This window comes from Brienomyrus brachyistius, unplaced genomic scaffold (assembly GCF_023856365.1).
Source record: "Brienomyrus brachyistius isolate T26 unplaced genomic scaffold, BBRACH_0.4 scaffold105, whole genome shotgun sequence".
Classification (NCBI taxonomy): domain Eukaryota; kingdom Metazoa; phylum Chordata; class Actinopteri; order Osteoglossiformes; family Mormyridae; genus Brienomyrus; species Brienomyrus brachyistius.
This window is the reverse complement of record NW_026042380.1, coordinates 418,491-440,799: the sequence shown is the minus strand read 5'-3', so window position 1 is coordinate 440,799 and position 22,309 is coordinate 418,491. Positions and strand designations below refer to the sequence as shown.

Sequence of the window (22,309 nt, the reverse complement as noted above, 5' to 3'; positions counted from 1 at the left end):
GAGGTAGGGGTATATATACCAGGATATGAGCTACCGTCACCGTATTCACCCCCCGACCTACAGTAGCAAGCGCAGCACCTTATTTTTGCTAAGATGGAACCATCTCTGCACTTCCGAGGGGAGTTCCGACATTTCGATCCCTGCCATGACACGTGCAATGCGTATCGACGAGCATAATTTTGTGAAATATCACGTATAAATGAAACCTGAGCCGGAGGAGTGAACGGGGTGGTGAGGGGGAGAGTGAGTTCCGACGGGTTTCCGTAAGTATCCGTCTTGCGATGGTCTCTTCCGATCGAATGCCACCCCTCCCCTCCCCAGCACCCCGCGCGTGAAGTGTATGACGTCACTGTGGTTGTTTGGGTGAAGGAGGTAAACGGGCGACCGTGTGGATTTTCGCAAAATACCGACTCGGGGGCGGTTTTATGGTGAAGCGTGACATTTCGGCGTCCTGAACGATGTCCACGCCGGCCAGAAGACGACTCATGAGGGACTTTAAAAGGTAGCAGTCGCGAGTGTTTTTACACTATTGTGTTCCCCCCCTCGCCCCAGCCGCTGTATTATTAGGCCTAAAGCTACTAAACTAGCTAACAAATAAGCGCTATTAAAGTTCCGGTGCTTCGCGACGTGATGAAAACCCTTTCTCTATATTTAGTTAATAAACTAACAAGTTACTTAACACATTTTAGACAGCGGTAAAAATAGAAAATACTGTCGTTCTTATTAACCGCCGTGTACCCTAGCTAGTGTATGTAGCATCTTTAAAATCTTTGTGTGTGTTTTTTGCAGGGTAGTTTCAGTCCTAATTTAAGCAGGTAGCTATGCGGTGTTTCCTGTGGATGGGGAGTAATTAATATCCGCCGAATTAAGTCTAACGACGAGGACGTGTCGGATTAAACGATCGCTTCGTCCCCGTCAGGGTGGTTAATATTATTTTTAGGTAGGTGAGCTGATTGGGTGCCAAAAAACATACATGTCATATATCTCCGTGCAGTACAAACCACAAACCTATGATGTCAGCTCTGTCTTTAGGGAAGTGTCGGCTTATAATAACGTATACTGCAAAGTAATACGTAAAAGACCTGTCGTGCTTGCTTGTTTTTAATTCTCCAAGTTGTATGCTATTGCAAAGTCGTTTATCCGACAGTAATTTTCTGTGAACTGTTTAATGCGGTGGATACTTTACTTTGTTTGGAAGATGTTGCGTGTATTAGTATAATGTCATAGAATATTTTCGCCTGTAAGTCAATATTTCCATGAATTAGCGCAACACGTAAATCTAAACGCAGCCCCTCGTTGTACTTGCATGCGAGAGGAATTCCACTCTTATTCTTTGTCGTTTGCATCTTTTGCTTTATTCGTTTAGCTGCAATATGCATATATTTTTATAACGAAACGTTTGTCAGTTAAAGATCAATGTGTTTACTGGCCGGTGTATCTACTCCTGTTAAATACATTATCTACTGTGGAACATGCCCTTCTGTCTCAGCAGAAACCTAGCTTATGACTTTCTTGGAAAAAAATGTTCTCGCTCTGTTTTCTGGTCTTATTTCACCTTCTGTAGTGTAGTCTAAGCCAGTGTTTACCAAACCAGTATTCAGGGCATGCTGGACGGATCCACATTTTTGCTTTATCCCAGTCCCTGGCACACCTGCAAGGTATTTAGCGCTTCTGATTGCTTGGGTCAGGTGTTCTGGGAACTGGGATAAAATGAAAATGTGGATCTGTCCAGTGTGCCCCGAGGACTGGTCTGGGAAACACTGGTCTGAAGTATTAGAATTAATATTAATATTGATTTTACCTTGATTTCCAGCCTCTGGGAAACTGTAGGACTTTCACAGAGTGTAAACTAAACACAGCATCAACAGGGAGTGTGATTTTCAAATGCTTTGTTTTATAAGCAAGGTCAATATCACCTTCCTTGTTTCATGTTCTAGATGAGCCCGGCCAAGACGAGATTCTTGGTGGTTGTTGTTTGTTGGGAGGTTTTCGTGGGGTGGGGGGAAGCTCGAGGTGAATTGGAGAATCCAGCCTGAGACAGATGGATAGGGGCTGTGTACTGTTGGCTAGCGGTGAACATTGGGTTGAGCCAGTCTCCGATCAGTTGCTTGCCATTTCCCTTCCCATCATAACACTCAGGGCCTCTTTTTGATCCCACTCCATTAGTTCTGTGCCACAGGTCCCTGCCTGTGTCCCCAGCCATTTAGGATTTGTCATGAGTCAGTAAACTTCAATACAGTTACAGACATGAGGAACTGACGAAGCTAAGAATACCACTGTCAGTTTCGAATGAGTGACCTTCTTTAAGATGCTTACATAGTGTTCCTGGTCTATCCTCAGGGAACCTGTCAGTCATCAGCTGACCCATCATATACATTATTATTTTATTTTTTGTAAGTCTCATATATCAATCAGGTAGATCAGAATGTACAGGGTTTGTATGGTCATGAAATTCCTGGAAAAAATCATGGAATAAAAAAAAATAATGTTTTCCGGGCTTGGGAAAAGTTGCAGAAAATAAAAAATATCAGGGTGTTCTCAAAAATCCCACGACTTTTTCAGAATTACATATATAGAATAGAATAGAATAGAATTGAATTCTTTATTGTCTGTTCCCCAAGGTTAACAGAAATTCTCCTTTTGACAGGCTCAGTGTCACACGCGCACACATGCATACATACAGACTGTTTGAAAGGTAGAAAAGTATGTGTGGTGTTTTTTTTTTTTTAATGAACATTTGCAGTATAATCCTGTATCTCTCGAGCTGGGACAGAAAACGAGAGAGATTATGCGTCTGTCATTTTCATTACCTCTAGACATGGTATTTTTCCCCCTCTATACGTCTCGACATGGCGCTTTTCCGACGGAGCATTGGCATTAAAATACGCATTTAAAAATCAGCGGTCGCGTGCATCTTCAGTTATTCTAATGGGCTTTACATGATGTGTCATTTATGCATTTTGCAGTACGATCCCAGTAATAGCTTAATGAAGTCTAGTTAAGGATTAAACCTGGGAAACGCTAAGAATGCATTTGTTATGTTTGTTTGCAGGCTGCAAGAAGACCCTCCCACTGGAGTGAGTGGCGCTCCGTCAGAAAATAACATCATGCTGTGGAATGCGGTTATTTTTGGGTGAGTGCTTAACCCGCCTTTGCCATTGCTCCGATATCATGATAGGGATGAGCTTTGAGCGCGGCACGTGATATCCACAAGCCCAGGTTTGCCATTAATTTGGAAAGAGGGATGCACTTCCATCTCTATCAGTCACAGTAATGTTACTGTCAAGTGGCAGCCTGAAAATGCAAACAAAATGCATGTGAGCCGCGCTGCATTGACACGCCCGTAAAATTGCTAAACAAACACAGATGGAAACCATGCCTTAATTGAGCAGCCCTCTCTGGACAGTAAAAGGGTGTCTCTCAGGGTCTGTAAATATCGTGGGGGTGTCGCATAGAGTCTTGATGACGGTTGAAGTCACCGTGGCTTCTGCGGGGCCAGTATCGAGACGGCGCATCGTCGGACGAGTCGCTCCAGGTTCCAGGGAGCGTTGTAGTCTGGTAGCACACAGCTGGGGTCCTGAATCGCCGTATCCATTACCCCCGTGCTGGAAAGCGTACACGTCCACGCTCGGGTAGTTTTACAAGCCATGCCGAAGTTGACCTAATAATTCAGCATCTTCCTTATTCAGCATTACTAAATTCTGTATGAATTTGATGGTACTACATCAATACGTAGTGTATTACGGGAGCGGGAGGTCCCTAGCTAAAGATGACGTACAGCTAACAGTGTATTCCTGTGTTTGTCTTGCAGGCCGATGGGGACTCCATTTGAAGATGGTGAGTGCGGTAACTCGGCCGAATGAATGGCCGCATTGATAGCGATAGCCCTAAGGAAACTGTCACACGGATTCAGTCGATTCTTCACTTCTAATCTCTCTCCCGTTGCGATTGATGCCCGAGTGCAAGAAGCCATGAAAACATTGGGGTTTGCTTCATTAATTAGCAATCAGGCCTCCATACTGTACCGAACGTACGTCCATAAAATCACGGCCCATAATGATGTCATAATTTTTTTTTACGCTGCAGAGTCGGCTGTAATACTTGTGCAGGTTTCGCACGTGTTATTAGCAAAGGGGATGAGTTTCGGTCTCAGTGAAGGACTGATTGTCTTTATATGGAAATGTTTGCTGTTTTTTTTTTTTTTTTACCATTATTTATAACCTTTTAATTGTGTTTCTCTCTACAGGAACATTTAAGCTTGTGATAGAGTTTTCAGAAGAGTATCCAAACAAGCCTCCCACAGTTCGATTCATCTCTAAAATGTTCCATCCAAATGGTAAGTAATTCTCATTAGTGTGATAGTGTTTTAACACCCCCTTTAAACATTCCCATTAATGGTAGTGTTTTTTTTTTTCTTATTTTGCCAGAAATAATTACGTGACTGATTTCAGATTGTATATCTCCAGTGGTGCACAGTTTCAGTAGTGTATGGAATATTGATTATTTTTTTTTTTAATAAAACATGTAGCATTTAGAATGATTACCTAACATATTAGTCTAAAAAGTCAGTCATCAGCTTTTTGGTAAAACTGTTTCAACTCCTCGCCTAGTAAAATAAAATACATGTTATGTTAGTTATAATACATGTTTCTTCCAATATTTTTAGTTTTTCGAAAATTTTTAAGCAACCACTGCCTTTGGGGGTCAATGTGACCCCAGGGTAGGCGTGAGAGTTAAATGCATTTGTGTCGAATAAGTCGGTTCAGAATGAACAGATAATGTACAATCCTTTGATCTGAAGTTTATGCAGATGGGAGTATATGTCTAGACATCCTCCAGAATCGATGGAGCCCCACGTACGATGTATCGTCTATCCTGACGTCCATCCAGGTCAGTCGCACTTCTGTCTCGATCCCAGGTCTCTCGGTCTGTGTGTAAGAGAGTCCATGTCCTCCCACTGGCGTCCCACGGAGCCTGATAGATGTCGGCTACGTAGAAGCATGCATAGATAGGATCCAGACGGGATATTTTTAAGTTGATCACTGACGACCAGAATTCACTTTATTGGCCAGTTTGTCTTGTATTGGTGCATGCATTCATAAACAGCAGAAATAATAATAAGAAATATGTACAGACGCTTCTCTACTTACGAACTTTCAACTTACGAACATTCAGACATACGAACGAAGAGGACTGTAAGTCCAAATTGGGTTCATTGGGCTCCCGTTTCCTGTCCGCAACATCAATTCTTTTTTCCTGCGCGCCAATTCCCCCTAGTACGACCTCTGGCCGCTACTCCCACCGCGCAGCAGCGTAGCGTGCGAACACCCAGCATCCTAGTTCTTTGCACTTGCGTATGCCCTTAAAATGAAGTTGAATTATGACTTACAAACATTTAAAGTTACGAACGGCCGTTCGGAACGTATCTTGTTTGTAAGCAGAGTAGCGCCTGTATAACTAAAATAGATTTATGTGTGATCGGTGGTGCAGATCAGTGCAGATTGCAGTCAGTAAATGGGTAATTTACAAAATGTGCGATGTGTCCAAGCCAGTGCAGACTGGATATTTTTCAAATCTCAAAATGTCATTGTTGGGCTCCTCTGTTTTTGAATATGATGGTTAGTCTTCGGATGCCGTTTAAATGCCGTCTCTGTGGCCTCACAGGCCATGTCACTAACCTCGCTAGTAAGGCCAAGGTGCAGACGATTAAATCCTCCCCTTGTGTGAGACAGTGGGTAGTATGTGCCTCAGCGGGTTACGACCCTGTGCTTGCAATCAGCAGGTCGCCAGTTCGCGTCCCGGCCTCGCCAGAATACTCACATGTTTTGTTAGGTCCTAGAGCAAGGCCCCCTAGAAATATTCCAGGGATGCCGGGTAAATGGCCTGACCCTGGGCCCACCCCCCTCCAAGCTTCACACTCACTCCTGTGCGTGTCTGTACGTCTCAAAGCAGAGCATTCTGGCGTTTGTAAAAATAAACGTGCAACCGAAGCTTCATTTTATCGTTGCATTTCCCTCTCGCGACATCGAGGGCTCTCATCCTAATCTGAGTGCGTGACAAAAGCTCGGACGCTGCACCAGCCCACAAGTACAGTTTTGTGCGGGGAAATTTCCGTGTCACCATGCGCTCTCTCTCTCTCCCTCTCCCTCCCTCTCTCTCTCTCTCTCTCTCTCTCTCTCTCAGTCCCTGTTGGATGAACCGAACCCTAACAGTCCAGCCAACAGCCAGGCTGCCCAGCTTTACCAGGAAAATAAGCGGGAGTACGAGAAGAGAGTGTCGGCCATCGTGGAGCAGAGCTGGAGTGACCCTTAACGCCCGAATAAGCAGAATTTAAAAAAAAAAAAACAACAAACCCATGTGCTTCTCATCACTGTTATCGAATCCAGTCTTTTATTTACCTCATCAAGAAAGGAAATCAATAACTGAAGAACTATTAAGTGCCACAAGTTTAAAAAAAAAATGTAGGGACTTTTTCTTGCTTGCCAACTTGTTTGAAGAAACCAACCTCTTGAGGTTCGTGTTAATTTTTTTTTATTGCATGATGTGAAATAAGTTATTGCTAACAGAATTTGTAATATATCTTTTTTTTTTTTTTTGTTGGTGGAGTTATGCTGTTAAAGTTCAGTTTCTAAGGAGCCTTTTTATGTTTAATTTTAATTTAATTTTTTTTTTCCTGGTTTTAACAATTTTTTTCAGTTCGGAGTACTTGTCCAGTTTATAGAATGGCAGAGGTATGCTTATTACTGAAAGAATGGCTATTTGCAGTTTTTAATTCCAAAAATATCAGTGCTGTATAGCTTGTGCAAATATGACATCATCTGCCACTGGTGATGGTAAGCCCCTGCAGCACTGGAATATCACTGGCAGCATTCCACTGCAGAGGGAGGGTGTGATTGGCCAGGGTATGCTGGATGGCTGGCTCCGTCAGCGCCCCCTGCAGGTCTGTCATGCACACACACGGTCTCAGCAGTTGAGCTTACAGCTCCTCCAGCTAGCATCTTTATAGGGGGTGGGGGGGCAATCTGATGGGCAGACTGTTCGGTGGGTGGGGGATTGCGTGCGTCATATGACGCAGACCCCTGGGAGCCTTGCAGGAAGCAGAGTATCCCTCAGGACAATGACAGTGAGGTTGTATTAGGTATTTAAAATTGGGGGATGAAATGAAAATGTAAAGCAGGTATCCACAATATCAAGCAGCATGCCTGGCATCCTATGTTGATTGTACTTTTGGAATAATTTTTTCCGTAATTAAAACTGGTGTATATAAATGACATTAACTCACACTGGTTTTTATGTATCTGTCCAGTGAGTGGAAATCGATACGAGCTTCTGCATGGACGCGTGAGGTTGCAGATGCGCAATTCAAATCGGGTATTCCACAATCTGCATCAAACACGGAGCCGAAGAGCAGATTTGTCCTCCCCTCATATTAACAAATGCTGCCATTCTTCCTGCGTCTGCTCTGAGCGATGCGTCACCTGTGAGCTTCCTACAAACGCTGTCATTTATATTAAGATAAATATGACAATTATGTGTATCCACAATAAGATTACTGAGGTTCTTCTGACTAAGCAATAAATGCCCTTCTTCACTAAGGTGGCAGGTAGACTTGTGAACACAAGACCGATTTGTTACATCCTAGTAATTCTTCACTAGTACTGAAGAGGACGGCGTGATGTTCTGTGTTTCTTATTCCGCATTCAGCGCTGCGTTGTAAAAGTGAGGGATGTTTGCAAACTGCTTCCTTGCCATTTTTTATGAAGACAATAACAAATTTGGCCAGACAATGAGCAGGAGAATAGTTGTGGTAGAGCGCACTTATGTCTGAAGTAGCCCGTTAACGTTACTATAGAGCAGAAGGCCACCTTTACGATCGAGAACGCAGGATCGACAATGCGGCTTATTAAACGTCAGCGATGCTAACGCAGGCCTGAGTGTCCTCATGGCAGGCGTGCGCAGAGGGTCTATGTCATAGTCTATGTAAGAATTAATTCACTCTTTGTATTTTTATATGCATGACCACTTATACCATGGTCACTACACATTTGGCCTGCAATTCATACCCAAAGACATTATTTTCACGTTTACAACCCAATTAGTAGAACTACTTTCTTCCGCCAAGTATTTCCAGTTAGCTTCTGTTAATTGTAAATTGTGTTCTATGTCTGGAATTTTAAGTAACTTTAGTTATAATTAGGATAATTAAATTTTTTATATGGTATTGATTTACTACTGTGATTTGCCTGGCTGGCACTAACGTGGTTATCAGATATTCTGACCAATCCGATTTGAGAGTTTTAACAGCACTGTGGCTTAAGTTCCTATTGCTGAGGGCCTGTTCAAACAGCTGTGGACTGTTAGATCTTGGGGGCACGGGGACCTTCTCCCGGCTGTCGAAGTGTCCAGTCTCTAATCCAGGTGGCTGAGAACACTAGCAAGACATTTTGTCTGGTCGAGACGAGTCAATTCCCGACCCCACTTAAAAAAATGGGCTCGCTTAGCGTCGCGTGTCTAGTAAAGCCACCGCTTTGACTGGCACCGGGGACCGCGAATCAGCTCCAGCCCATCGGCAGTCACTCATAATCACATCCGACTGCGTCCAAGTGGCCTGGCTAGTGGAGTGCCGTCCCGACCCTGTAATTTCAGTCGTTTGACAAAGTGCCGCCAAGAAGCTGAGCGCCATTCCGCGACTCTGTTCCGCCCGCCGCTGCCTCTAGTGCTGCTAGTATGTTGCACACATATGCTGAACTACCCTACTCTTCACCTCCCTCTGGCATGTATCTGATGCTGTAGTGCTGTTTTAATAGCTCCTCCAGGATGGCTTTCTATTAGCAAGTCTTTCGCAGGTTTTCCCACTCGCCGCGCCTCCACAGATGGTCTCGTAGGTCGTCTTGCGGCAGACGCAGGACGTGTCAGATTCCCATAACCTGAACCACGTGGGTATGAAATCGACTTGCCGTGATATCGAGGCCGTGGAAGGGTGTCTGCTTCCCGAAATGCGAAGTGGTTCTGATGGAGGGACCAGCAGAATCTATCACCACTCAAGCCACGCTTTTGTATGGAACCCCCAAGATTGGTAAGGGCCCCTTGTTGGCCACAAACAGTCACTAAATAAGTGTAGTTAGCTATTATCTTCTGACTTTTCTTGCTGGCTATTTATCTTGTTTTTTGAAATGTTGGGTGGGGGGGGGGTACTTTTTGGGTGGGGCCCTGAGATGGAGGACATCATACCTACTGAACCAGTAGGTCAGGGATCTCCAGTAACCCTCAGAATACAGTGGCAGTCTGTAAGGACAGCATATCTTCCTGGCAACGTAACTTGAGTTGATTTGCTCTTTACTCACATCATAACCCTAAATGTGGGTGTCCCATTTCATGTGCGTCATCTTAGAGGTGGAAAGTTCAGGTTCAGAAAGTACAAATCCAGGCCGAGATTTCATTTTAACCGACCAGTTCAATATTAAAAACTCATATTCACCGAGTGCTCAACTGGTTGGTTGAAACAAAATCTTGGCCTGGATTTTTACTTTCTGGACGTCTGCGTAATCTTTACTAATCCAATGAAGTTTCTGCTGGAGAACAAGGTAAGAGTGGTAAGAGACAAAAAAAGACAAGTAGCACCAATCAAGACCAGATTGATTCAATAATAAATTCATACCAGAGAGTCTAACCTTTATTTCTAGGAATTTGAGTTACATTAACTGTTAGATGAACTGTATCTCCGCCTTGATCCAGTCCGTCCCTGAAATCGACTTCTAAGCTCAGCTGAAGACACGGCATAATTAAACCCTGTTGTCTCATATCAAAGACCACAACAAGATGTGAATGAGCCGAGGCCGCTTAGGAATGAATCACAGTTACACTCCTGTTAAAACCAGCACAGGGCCGAACTGCTGCTGTTTTGGACATTTTTGCGTTGCCATAGCGTTTGATAGTCAGCCTAATACCGACACAAGTCAGAATTAGTGAAGCCTAGCTGGTTCTGATTGGTTTAATTACATCAGTAGAGATAAATACAGCCAACTGGCCAGCTTACGGAACAGCATGTGGATTTTTTAAATAGGGTGGGTGTTAAGGACTATGTGTACATGACATGGTCTGCATAGGCGTTCGTGGGAGATAAGTTTTAAATAGTTCCATCACTGCTCTTTGTGCTGCAGCTATTTAAGGCTGCTGTATTCTATTGATCCAAAAAAGTTTGCACCAGGAAGGAAAAAATGATAAGCTTACTTTAGTAGCTTAAAGAAGCAACCCACCAAATTATGTAACTGGACTTAAGGCTAATATACATAAGCGGCCTTCATTGTTTGGGTGAAATGTTGATTTCATAAGCCAGTTCAAATTTTAGCCTCTGTGCGTTAAACTCCATCCATTTTCCAAACCGCTTATCCTACTGGGTCGCAGGGGGTCCGGAGCCTATCCCAGAAGCAATGGGCACAACCCAGGATGGGGGGCCAGCCCATCGCAGGGCACACTCACATACCATTCACTCACACATGCACTCCTACGGGCAATTTAGCAACTCCAATTAGCTTCAGCATGTTTTTGGACTGTGGGGGGAAACCGGAGTACCCGGAGGAAACCCCACGACGACATGGGGAGAACATGCAAACTCCGCACACATGTGACCCAGGCGGAGAACCCAGGTCCCAGAGGTGTGAGGCAACCGTGCTAACCACTGCACCACCACGCCGCCCCCGTGTTAAACTCCAATAAATAATAAAATGCAGCAATAAAAAAAAAATAAAGACAATATTTCCAATCATAAGGTTTGTGGGAAAGAGATCTTGGGCTGTCAATCATTTCCTGGTTGAGTTTGTTTTTGCTGAGTTGAGCCTGAGGTCGTGGTATGGAAATGAAGGCTAATGAAGTAAGATTATCAGGTCAGCTCAGGCCAATGATCATGAAATTCATACAAACTGTGAAGGTTTTCAGTATTCAGACCAATAACTGTCACAGGGTCTTGTTAAAAGCCTCTCCTGACTTTGATCTAGACAGACTATACTTATTAAACCAACAGCTCTTCAGTCTGCAGACTCTAAAACTTGGTTTTGTTTGAGCATGAAACCATATTTGTCCGTATTTCATATCTTCTCCCATAATTCAGAATAGTGGTGCCTCGGTTTGAATCTTCAAGTTGTTCTCTGTGATTCCACAAGGGTGAGGCCTGCATCCCAATTAACCTTAAAGGAGAGTTGCATTTCATAATATCGTCCTGCAGAGGGTGCTGTTGCCCTGCAGGTTTCCCTTTGACGCTAATGGAAATTCCAGCAGGACTCTGGCTGACTTGCCCAGACTGGTGTGCTATTGATGCACTTGAGGACTCCTGGCTTCTGTCCTACTCACAGATCATCATGATGACTGAATCAACATCATTATTTTCCTGCCCATGGATAACCCCGGATCGAAGGCTCGGGATCGGGATATGGCAGCGAGCGAGAGGAAAGCGTGAGGGTCCCAGGTATAGAGAAAGCTAAAGATAGAACGGAAATTTCCCGATTGCATCAGCTGACGTGATGAAACTTAATGTCCGACCAGCAGATCAAGTCAAGGATTTTCTCCCACCCACTATATGTTTCTGTACATCTGCTCGATTCAACTAGCTTTACTAACGTTGCGCACACACAAACTGCTATGAATGATACTAAGCCAATCACTGGAGTTAAATGTAAAACGTGGAATGCAAAAACACACATTTTTACTATATTGGCGAACAGATATTAGGTAAGGTCCACTGCGATGGGCTGGCCCCCGGTCCTGGGTTGTTCCATGCCTCGTGCCCATAGCTTCCAGGGTAGGCTCCGGACCCCCGGCGACCCAGAAGGATAAGCGGTTTGGAAAAGGCATGGATGGATATTACGTAAGGATTATGCATTACACATTCTTAGATGCATGGCTGTTGATGCCAAGAACAACCATACATGCAGCGGTTGTAGAAAATTAACCAACACCAATAAGATTCAAGAATTCAGCAGCGCTGTGACATACGGCTTATTAATGAGTGTGAGTCTGTTATTGGTGTCTGTCAGCGTTCCTTTCGCATAGATATTGGTGCAAGACAATGGCACACTGTCACCTGCTTTGTAACTCAGCTCCTCATAACATTGTGTCAGATCCCGTTGACTGGGAATCGTAGCAAACGACATGTTTCTCTTTATATGGGCTACATGCACAAGGGCTCAACACGATAAACATCTAGGTAAAGAAATTTGAAGCGTCGTGCTACTTCCTACATAGAAATGACCTGGAATATTGGACAGTTCTAGAACAAGCGTGTTGAGATTGATACCAAAAAATCTGACAGCTGTGGTATGTAAATGTGGTTCTGGTCATTGTTCAATTGCGAAATTCAAATCTGCCGTTCGTTTTTGTTTGTGAAATCACTATGCTTCCCAGATATGCCTTGTCCTCTTTTTTTTCCTTGCTCCCTCATTTTAAGTGAATTTACAAGGCATGGATTTTCAAATATAAACCAAAAATAAGGTCTGAAAATAGAGAACTAACATACAAACAGTTCTGGTCCACTAAACAAAATGGCAGCTCGATTTTTCAGTTCGTGTTTTTTATTTATTTTATTTTGGGCAGGGATTAAGCTCAAGGAGAGGGATTATTTATAAAAGTTTGAATTAAAAAAATACTATCAACATAAGATCAGTTAGAGATGAATGTGGACAATTAAGTCACTTCCAAAGGCAGTTTTTGCGCCATATTCCCAGAGCGTTGAAGGACACGTCATTTCTCAATGTCTTCACTGAGTTTTACAGGGCGTAATGGTGTAACGGTCCCTTCGTCTGGTTGGAGGTTGCCCTCACGCTTTATTGACATTGCCCATCAATGGCGGCAGATCTCTTACATAAACGCGTATCGATTTGCTGGGAAGTTTGAAGAATGGGGACGAGAGGCCGACCATAGCTGCGACAGAATTTGTGTTTCGGTTTCGTTCCTGAACTTGTAGCCACGTCCTTCTTATGGTGTGTACATGTCAGCGACATGGACGCAAAGCTGACCTGTTCTGATCATAACAGACGGGGCTTTGAGCTTAATTAGGCTACAATCCGTGTACGTACGTGCTAGTGTGTATTCCGTGGCTCCTCATTGGAATTCAATGCGATCTGCAGTCACCATCTCCACTATGAATAATTGTAGATGCCGCTTTGACATAACAGGGACATCCGGATCAATAGGATACTAGAGTTCCTCTATAGCGGGCGTCAGCGAAAAAAAAATGAATGGGCGCATTGAAAATCCAAGCTGAGTTATTTGCAAAAATATATATAATTTGGTCATAACGCACAAACATTGGGAATCACTGATAGGAGATTTGCGTTCCCGCATGAGCAAAATTAATTTAATAATGAATAAAAAAAACAACCAAAAATCAACTTCGTTAAAGATGGAACTATTGTGAATCTCGGGTTTCGTATCTTTGGATGGGAGTTTTGAACAATTTGAGAAAATAAATTTTGACAAACAAAAATGTATTTGAATGCGGAATATAGCCTACGCAGACCATTTGTATTCCCCGAATTGTGTATATCTGTTGTGTATTTTAGCCTGTTACTTGTATATATTTAGGTTGGTATGGGAGTTTCTATTATAAATCTCGTTAAATTTCATTGTTGTTTGAATTAAGGGAGTCATTCCAACATAATATGCAGGATGCTTCCAAAACATGTTCTTTTTTCCATAGCGGAACCGTTAACAAAAGCAATAGCCTCTTTCATGCAACTAACAATAAACCATCGCTAAACTACATTCGGCATGAAAATATACTCAATAACAGGATGGCCGCAGCACATTTAATAATACCTTTATCTGGTGCAACCTTACATTCGGTTGGAGTGATTCTGCTGCGGGCAACCGGGCGCACGCATTGGAATTATTGACGTTTGGGGCACACACTGTCCCTGCTAGAGAAGGATAATTATCCCTATCAGAGAGACCCAGGAAGGGGGGGCAGCGAGGCAATAAAGAAAGTTGAGTAGTTTCCAGCTCCGTCTTTCCTTTGGGTCCGGCGAGAGAGGCAGCGCATCTGGAACCGACACTAAATCCGGGCGCGACACTGCAGGTTGTTCAGCTTACCGACCTAATTAGAATATATTTTGATTTCAGCTGTTACCTGGAATTTTACTGCATTTGCCTGTATGTCCTTAACTTCTACGTGGTATGTCAATTCTGAAACGATTTCTCATATCATCCATTGGCGTAAATGATTCGGACACAGCTGCTGAAAATGGGTATAATGTGTTTTATGTCATTGTTGAAAGGCTGGTGCGTTTCATTCAGTGATATTGTTGTGGCACATTGTGTGTGCGTGCTGATAAATGAGAAACAATTCAGTGCCAAGCTGATATCCGAAACTTCTAACATCCAAAAGGCCTATTCAAGGGTATATTCAGTATTCTGAAATATAGGCTATCTCAGTTGTGTTTGCCATAAATTAACAATACCGTAAATCAACTTAAATACTTTTTTAAATGCGGCATTTGAAAGGGTTTAATTATAATAAATGTAAGTTTTAAAGACAGAGCTGTCTTTATTTTCGTAATGTTGACTGGATGATGCCAGACAGGTTTGCTCAGATTCCCCTGAGCAACAATGACTCCCACGGGGCACGGCAAGACCGTCTTCCGGAGACCCCCGCGACGCCAGGTGCCCGTCAGCAAGGACTGCAGCCCGGTGCCGGTAGCGGAACCCCGGCGTGCGGTCGGCTGTGACGCGTCTCCGCAGGAAGATGTGGCCCGGGGGTCTCCGCAGCCGCCTCCGCCCGGAAGCGGCGCCTGGGAGAAGCCCACTGATGCGGTCGTGGACGAGCTGCCTCCGGGGAAGCAGCAGCTGATGGAGAAGTTCTTCAGCCCAGTGCAGAGTGCCGGAGGAGGCATGGGCAAGAGGGGTTCAGAAGGAAAGCCAGCAGAGAAGGATGCTCATCAGCGCCACCGTCAGCAAAGGGAGCACCAGCAGCCACACCATTACCACCAGCAGGGGGCGCAGTGGATAAAGAATAAGCAAAATCATAGGTAGGTTCACCGAGCAGAAATTGTATAGGGTTCAGAAGCTGCAACCTGTCTACGTCTTTACCCATCTACCTGTCAGATGTGCAGAACGGGTGATTCAGAAGACGGAGAATGCTGCAGTCACTTCAAGAATAAGCCATTTATATGTGTTTAGAAACTCTGGTATATCTTCTGGTAGGACAGTATATTCTTATTGTACTCAATTTCCAGTAAAATACTTTGACTTTGGGTACAGTTCCCAGGAGGTACTGTGCTTTTCCAAGACGATCAATGTTCGCATACCTTTTTATAGAGTACAATAAATTATTTTTAATCCTCATTAACATCAATCAATAGTCCATATGTATTTTTCACTAGTGTCCGTATTCCACTGCATTTTTGCCAGGATAAATGTAGGCGTGAGTTATGGCTATAAGAAATGTTCCTGGAGAGGTGAAGCATAAATTGCTTGATAACAATGCAATATTAAACCTATTCTGAGTGCAGTTTACCCTAGAAAATCTGGCTGCAGTTACCAAATGATCATCGAGTTATTTTATTCATACTGCCAGCCATTGGGGGGGAGGGGGGGGGGGGGGGGCAGTAATTTTGATGACTTGCCAGTGCTTATTAGCTGTTGCCAGATTCAGCCTTGGAGCCATTCAGACTGGGAGGGGAATCTCTCGACATGTACTGCCAGTACTGCGGAGGTAATATCGGTTACCAATTTACAGAGTGATTTTCACCTTGCATGTAAAATTTCAGTGGTTTATCTGGAAAGACTACACACACGCTGCAGCCTTACCCGCTTCCCATATCTGTAGAGAGAATGCGGAATCCATTGCCAGGGTGTAAGTTTGATTCCTTTGTACGTTTCAGGGTGGCAGGTAGCATTGTCTGCGAACGTGGCCTGGGCCTTTGGTGCGAGGCCGGGGCCAAAATCTCCGCGTGTAGCGCTTGCCTGACCCCTGTGATGCCCCAGTTTCTGGTCTTCTTCTAAATTGATCTTACAGCGCGGGCTCTGCACAGCCTGGCATCCCAGCCAGGATGTGCTCTGTGCTACTCGGGATTAGCTCCAGGCCCAAATGTAACTGCACAGGATAAGCAGCGATAGCAAATGGATTTATAGGAGATCACGGAAGGTGTTACTGGGCCGGCAGTATAGATGCGGTGAATTTAATTAATTCCGTCCATCCATTTTGTAAACTGTCCAGTACAGGGTCATGGGGTGGGTGGGGGGGGGCCCTGGAACCTGTCCTAGTGCATTATACTCCTTATTATTAAGGCTGAATTGTGTGTTTCCCCCCCCCCGAAAGCCATCAAAGTAGATGTACCTCATAGATGGAAGGAAGACCTGAGAAACGAAATATCCCGAGCATTAAAACAAAGTAATTGGCCTGGGCTGAATTAATGAATTCAGTCTTATAATGATAATATAGAGACTAATGCGAGGGAAGTGATTGATTCTTTTTTAGCTAATCTAGCATTCAGGGCAGATGCCTGCCAATCACGGCGTCTGAAAGCCAAAGCAGTGTCGTGTATTCACTGTGACTTGACTTAAGACAATGAAGCGATGTAGCCAATTTGATGAGTCTTTGTAGATTATCAGGGTCTCGTATGTTTGAGGCTGCAGAGAGCAATAAGGGATGCACTACGGGAGAATATGAATGGCCTGGTGTTATGCTAATATCATTTCTGCAGTTATAGCACGACAGTGGACAACAACCGCCATCCTCATCATCACCATGGCTACCACAGCACAGTCCATCGTCATGGACGCGTGCATCATCCTCATTGTGACCATCGTCATTGCCATTGTCACCAGCGACAACGTAGCGCCAATGCAACCCCTCATGCATCGGACCCGGATTCCTCTACTTCCTCTAGTTCTTCGTCCTCTTCCTCCTCCTCCTCCTCTTCTTCATCTTCCACTTGGTCTTCTGAGTCCAGCCTGGACCATGAGACCTTCCTGGCACACAGGAAACAGAATCCATACCGGCCACGGCATTCGCGGTCCTGCACCGACATTTCCAGCGGCAGGAGGCCCTTCGAGGATGAAGAAGAGGAGGACACCAAGCCCTTACTTGAGGATGACAGTCATCTATACAAGTCTCTCAGCCTTGAACGTAACCCGGTCTCCCGCAATACCATTGATGGACAGAGGGGGGCAGAAAATCCCAAGAGAGCTGGTTCTTCCAACCTGCTCCCCACCAGGGGTATTCTGAAGAACCGACGAGGACCAGGAAGTGGGGCGGCAAGCGCAGGCAACTACCGCAAAGCTAAATCCATGGAAGCCCTCTCCCAGAAAGGCGAGAGGTCGGGAACAGAGACAAGGTCTTGGAGTGGAGGACTAGGCAAGCCTAAGACGCGCCCAAGTGCCGTGGAGAGGAGGAAAGAGGAGGCCAGACAGAACTTGGTCAAAGAGAAGCTTGAGTTCTCCTCCTTCCTGAACGAGATAACCAGACGGGTCCTAAGCCCGTCCCGGCTCAGCTGCCTGGGCGTGGTGGGCAGCAGCCAGCCGAACAGACCAGGCCAGAACTCTCGGAGGTACCCTGAAGAGGAGAGCAAGAGGCTTGAGGGAAAGATGAATAAAGGGAAGTCGGGATGGCTGCGGGGGTGTCCCGATAGTCTGGGCTCTGAGGCCTCCAGCATCCAATCCCGCTGCACCAGGCGCACCCAGATCACCAGGCATCAGGACCCGAACCTCCCTCATCCCCACCACCGCTCACCTGCTGCTGGCTCCTCCCCCAACCCCCGCCACAGCCCAGGAGGCCACACCCCTGAATACCACAGTGACACCAGCACCAGCCCCGAAAACAGCCTCCACCTGGGACAAGGGCAGAGTAGTGGATGTAGTATGCAGTTCCAGGTTGGCTCTAAGGCCCAGCTAACAGACGGGACCAGCACCAGCCCAGAGCTGAGCCCCCACCTGCCAAGGCACTGCCCCCGACAGCCTCCCTCCCACCATCAGCAACACAATCCCCCCCCGCAAGCACGCCACCCCCAATGGGCTCAGTATAACCCTTCTCGCCAGCTCCCCCACTCTACACCAGGACTCCCGGTCTCCCCTCACCTGGAAGCTCCAACAGCAGCCCAAGGGGTGGAGACATGCTCCAGTCAGTCCAGTTCCTCCCAGAACACCACCAGCTCCAGTTCAGAGGAAAAACATTTATGTGATAGCAACAGTACCCAGGGGCTCAAGGTCAGAGGGGAGGGACTTCTGGGGGGGGGGGGAGCATTTAGATGTGCTTAATTATGTACAGCAAGGTCCATATCTATACCCCTGGTTGGGCCATTCACTAAATGATACAAGTAATTTGTATTATGCATGCCATCTTCAACTATAAAATGTATGATTGAATTTCTTGATGTGAATGCCTGCCTGAAAATCCACGACGACCCTCCCTGGTCTCGTTTTCAGGAAGAAACGTCTGAGGCTAACAGAATTCGGTGAGTCTCCTTCAACATCCTTCAGGTTCTCCTTGAACATTTGCAGCCGTTGGTGTACTGCGACAGCACTTCCAAAGCTAGGCATTATACCGCATATAGAGATATGTATAAGGTATTATATAAAATGTTCATTTCTATTAAATGCCCCCATACCTCCTCCTGTATTGCATCCCCCCCCCCCCCCCCCCCGGATTTCATTCTGTTCTCCAGGCTCTTGCAGGATCAGAACAAAGATCTGCAGCAAAGCCTGCTGCGGACGTCTCTGCGCATGGAGAGCATGGGGGCGGAGCTTAAGAATAACCACCAACAGCTGGAGGCGGAGCTTCAGAGGACTCGCATGGAACTCACCAGCATGCAGGACAAGTTCAGGAGGTTAGGGCATGTGGGCGGCAGCGCCCCATCCATTCAAACGCGGCGTCCAACACGCTGGAACAACTGGACACTGATATCTGACAAAACTAGATTATCTCGGCTCATAAGGATGAGCCCTGTGATCAAGATCTTCCTCCCTTCGTCTGTCACACTCACTTGTTATATTCTTGTTTCTCTCTTTATCTTCCCTAGACTACAGGATAATTACTCCTCGACTCAACAGACTAATAACCTACTGGAGCACAAGCTCTGTTCAGTGGTGAGTCCTAGGTCTTCGGAGCCAAGGGTCTGCTTAAGTCGTTTAACCTTCCATTGCTCCATAATGGCATCATTACAGAAGACATTTCACACACGGTAGAAAGGCAAATAGCACATATAAGCAGAATGTGAGTGGCAGCGATAGTTACAGAGATGGTGCCCAGCCAACATATTTTTCATCATCGGGGCCAAGAATGAACGCCTCAGAGGGTTCAGAACTTCCACAACAGCAGTTTATATCGGAGGTGGAGACAGCTGCTCCCATTCCCACAATGCATCGGTGCTGAAATCAGTTTTGCTTGCTGCCGCCGGTCTTCTTTGGCAAACCACCAGGTTCAGGACATGGACAGGGAGCGCAAACGTTTGAAGCAGCGCATCTCAGAGCTGATGGAGAAGCTGTGCATTGCAAAGAGCACCATCCAGACCTTGGAGAATATTAACGTGAGAACTTCCCCCTTCAGTATACATGTACGCTGCATAAATACAGATGTTTGGTGTAGTTCTGTATCTGTGGTGAATGTGAAGCATTTCGCTAGGTAACAGTGGGCCTTAGGAATTATGATCCGTGCATTACTGTGAATTTGGGATCACGAATAGCGCATCATTCTCTCCGTATTTCAGTTATTTGACATAATGTTCATTCTTTGCCCCATTTTTTGTTGTCAAATCCACCTGAACGGCAAATTTACAAAACCTAGTCAGTCCAACGGGGTGTATTTTCGAGAAGATTTCTGTGGTCCTGCAGTGAGTTTTGGGAAATTTAATGAAAGTTTTTCCTTGCATTACATGAGGACTGAGTTAGTTTCGGTCCCACGGAAACACATGAAGAGGAAGCCTGATTTTAGGTCACTGGCTGTCTCAGCTGAAAAACCGTAAAAGCGATGAGTTTTGGAAATTAGCCAATGAAACCGGCAAAAAAAAAAAAAAGAATTAAAAAACATTTAGCTGAAAGGAACGGCAAGGATAAAATACAAAAGGGCAAAGTACAGGAAGTATGACTGTGGTGTGTTTGAATTGCTCTCATGTAATAAATCACACAGCATTTAGGTCCTTATAACTTACCTGTTTAGCTAATTTTATCTGTATCGTTGTGGAAGCGGCGACAGACGTTATCGAGTTAAAGGTTTCAATACCTCAAAGCTGTCAATGTGACTTAGGTTCAATTGGCTGTTCATTGCTGCAGGCCTGGCTTTGTTCTGTAAACTGAAAAAAAAGATTAGCTTGAATTCATAACCACATATTAAAACAGGATATATGCAGAATGTAAGCTTTTTAATTTTGGGGGGATTTTTTTGTGTGTCTTACATAGAATAATGTTACCGATGCTGGAAAATATCTCCAGTACGACTGAAAAATCTCCGTGAACATTCGTCGTGATCTTGTTTTACAGCAGCTGCATTTCCTTCTCATCAGGTTCCGTCTGTGCTGCAGGAAGCCCTGAAGAAACACCTTCAGGCAGAGGAGGCCGTCGCTCAGTTCCTCCTCCATGTGACCCCACCTCCCGCTCAGTTCATGGACAGTGAGCATTTTAACAGGCCTTCTCTGACCGGCGATGTCCAGTCGCTGGGGGCGCTGCCTGAGGAGGAAGACTCTGATTGGTCAGAAGCTACAGAGGTGTGGCTATGTGGACCAAAGGGGTCGAACAAGGGTCACTATGGCCTTACAGTCTGGAAGAAAGACCAGTGGGCGGAGCCAAAGGCGGAGGGGGGTATGGAGAGTGAGACAGGGTGCAAGGAGGCTGTCAGTCAGCCCCCTCCCTGCTCCTTCCAGATACCCCGCCTCCAGTTGACTGTACATCCTGAAACACCACCGGCATCCATCACTGAAATCAACCTCACTCAATCCAAGGCCTTCCCAGAGAGGTCAGCTGGGGGCAGCACCGAGCCCCCAGGTGCCGGCAAGCCGAGCTCCTCCATCCCCATCCCGTCGGCCGGCCTTGAGGAAATCCACTCCACCAGCACTCAACTCTGAGGCCCCCAGTAAAACCAGGAGCAGAACTCAGCTTCGTAGCAGCACCCAAACCCAGTTCTGAAGAAGCGACACACAATAACAGTTAATGTAATATTGGGCATCATTTTTTATAACACTGAGGTGGACAGTTCAGGTCCGGAAAGTAAAAATCCAGATAAACCAACCAGTTCAGTATTTAGAGTCACATTCACAGAGGACTCAACTGGGTGGCTGAAACAAAATCTCGGTCTGGATTTGTACTTCCTGTAACTATCCACCTCTGCCCATTTGAGGTTAATAAGGTCGGGATGAAGGACTACTGGACAAGGACTCTCCAGGACTTGTTTGGGGGCTTGATATAGGTCTGATACCATCAGTGGTTTACTCCTCCTCCAGGGAGTCTGATCTCTTTGGTATCTGTACCTGCTTAAGATGTCTTTACTTGCCCTCACTTGCACATATACCCCCATTTCTGAGTCACAAAAATTGCCTGATTTTCTCAGTTACAAACCAGAGCGATATTACAACCATTTGCATAACTGCTTAGTCAGGACAGGGTGACTCTGGAGCGTGTTCCAGGAAGCACAGGACACCCGGCAGGGGGTATCCTGGACAGGATGACCAGTGACACATCCTTCTATCCACATTCAAGCTGCTTATCCTGCCCAGGGTCATAGAGCATCTTGGAAGCTATCCCAGGAAGGAAAGGACATGAAGCAAGGAAACACCATAGTCCAGGGCTTCCCAGCCCAAACAGTTCACATTTTTGCTCCCTTCCAGCTCCCCAACCCAGTCCTCAGGGACCGCCAGTCAGTGCACATTTTTGCTCCCTCCCAGCTCCCAGCCAAGCAGTCCACATTTCATTATTATTATTATTATTATTATTATTATTATTATTATTATTATGCAAAAACGTGAAATGTCTGGCAGGGGGGAGCAAAAATGGGCCTGTCTGTGAGTCCCTGAGGACCAGGTTACGAAACACTGCACTAGTCAAAATAGAAAATGCAAAACACTCACAGCGATCTATATATGCAGTAGTAACGACAGCACAACTATAAAGCACTGTATAACACAGTCTCGGTATCCTGATCCAACACCGCTGCCCCTCGGAGCATCCAGAAGGTGTTGCGGTTTTCATCCGCCGACAGGAACACTGAAAGTTGGTCTCCTGAGCTTCTAAGCTACTTTACACCACAGACAGTTGGTTTCTCTCCGAAAGGCGGAGTGAAATAAAACTGTGACTTTGCGCTTCAGCGCTCCCCCCCCCCCCCCCCCCCCCGCCA

At 45.5% G+C, this 22,309-nt stretch overlaps 1 protein-coding gene across 1 annotated transcript; it reads left to right on the top strand.

Annotated features, from left to right (window-relative positions):
- Positions 1–322: 322 nt before the first annotated feature.
- Positions 323–7,271, top strand: LOC125727638 (ubiquitin-conjugating enzyme E2 B). Its single transcript, XM_049004490.1, has 6 exons — positions 323–502; positions 3,053–3,133; positions 3,812–3,837; positions 4,247–4,336; positions 4,802–4,890; positions 6,184–7,271. The coding sequence occupies exons 1-6, from the start codon at positions 459–461 to the stop codon at positions 6,310–6,312; spliced, it is 459 nt and encodes a 152-aa protein (XP_048860447.1). The 5' UTR covers positions 323–458; the 3' UTR covers positions 6,313–7,271.
- Positions 7,272–22,309: the final 15,038 nt, after the last annotated feature.

Bases quoted from the DNA above. Each gene is read 5' to 3' on its own strand.
- LOC125727638 (XM_049004490.1), top strand. From the start codon at position 459: ATGTCCACGCCGGCCAGAAGACGACTCATGAGGGACTTTAAAAG. The intron at 503-3,052 runs GTAGCAGTCGCG...GTTTGTTTGCAG, and splicing joins CTCATGAGGGACTTTAAAAG to GCTGCAAGAAGACCCTCCCA. The intron at 3,838-4,246 runs GTGAGTGCGGTA...TTCTCTCTACAG, and splicing joins GGGGACTCCATTTGAAGATG to GAACATTTAAGCTTGTGATA.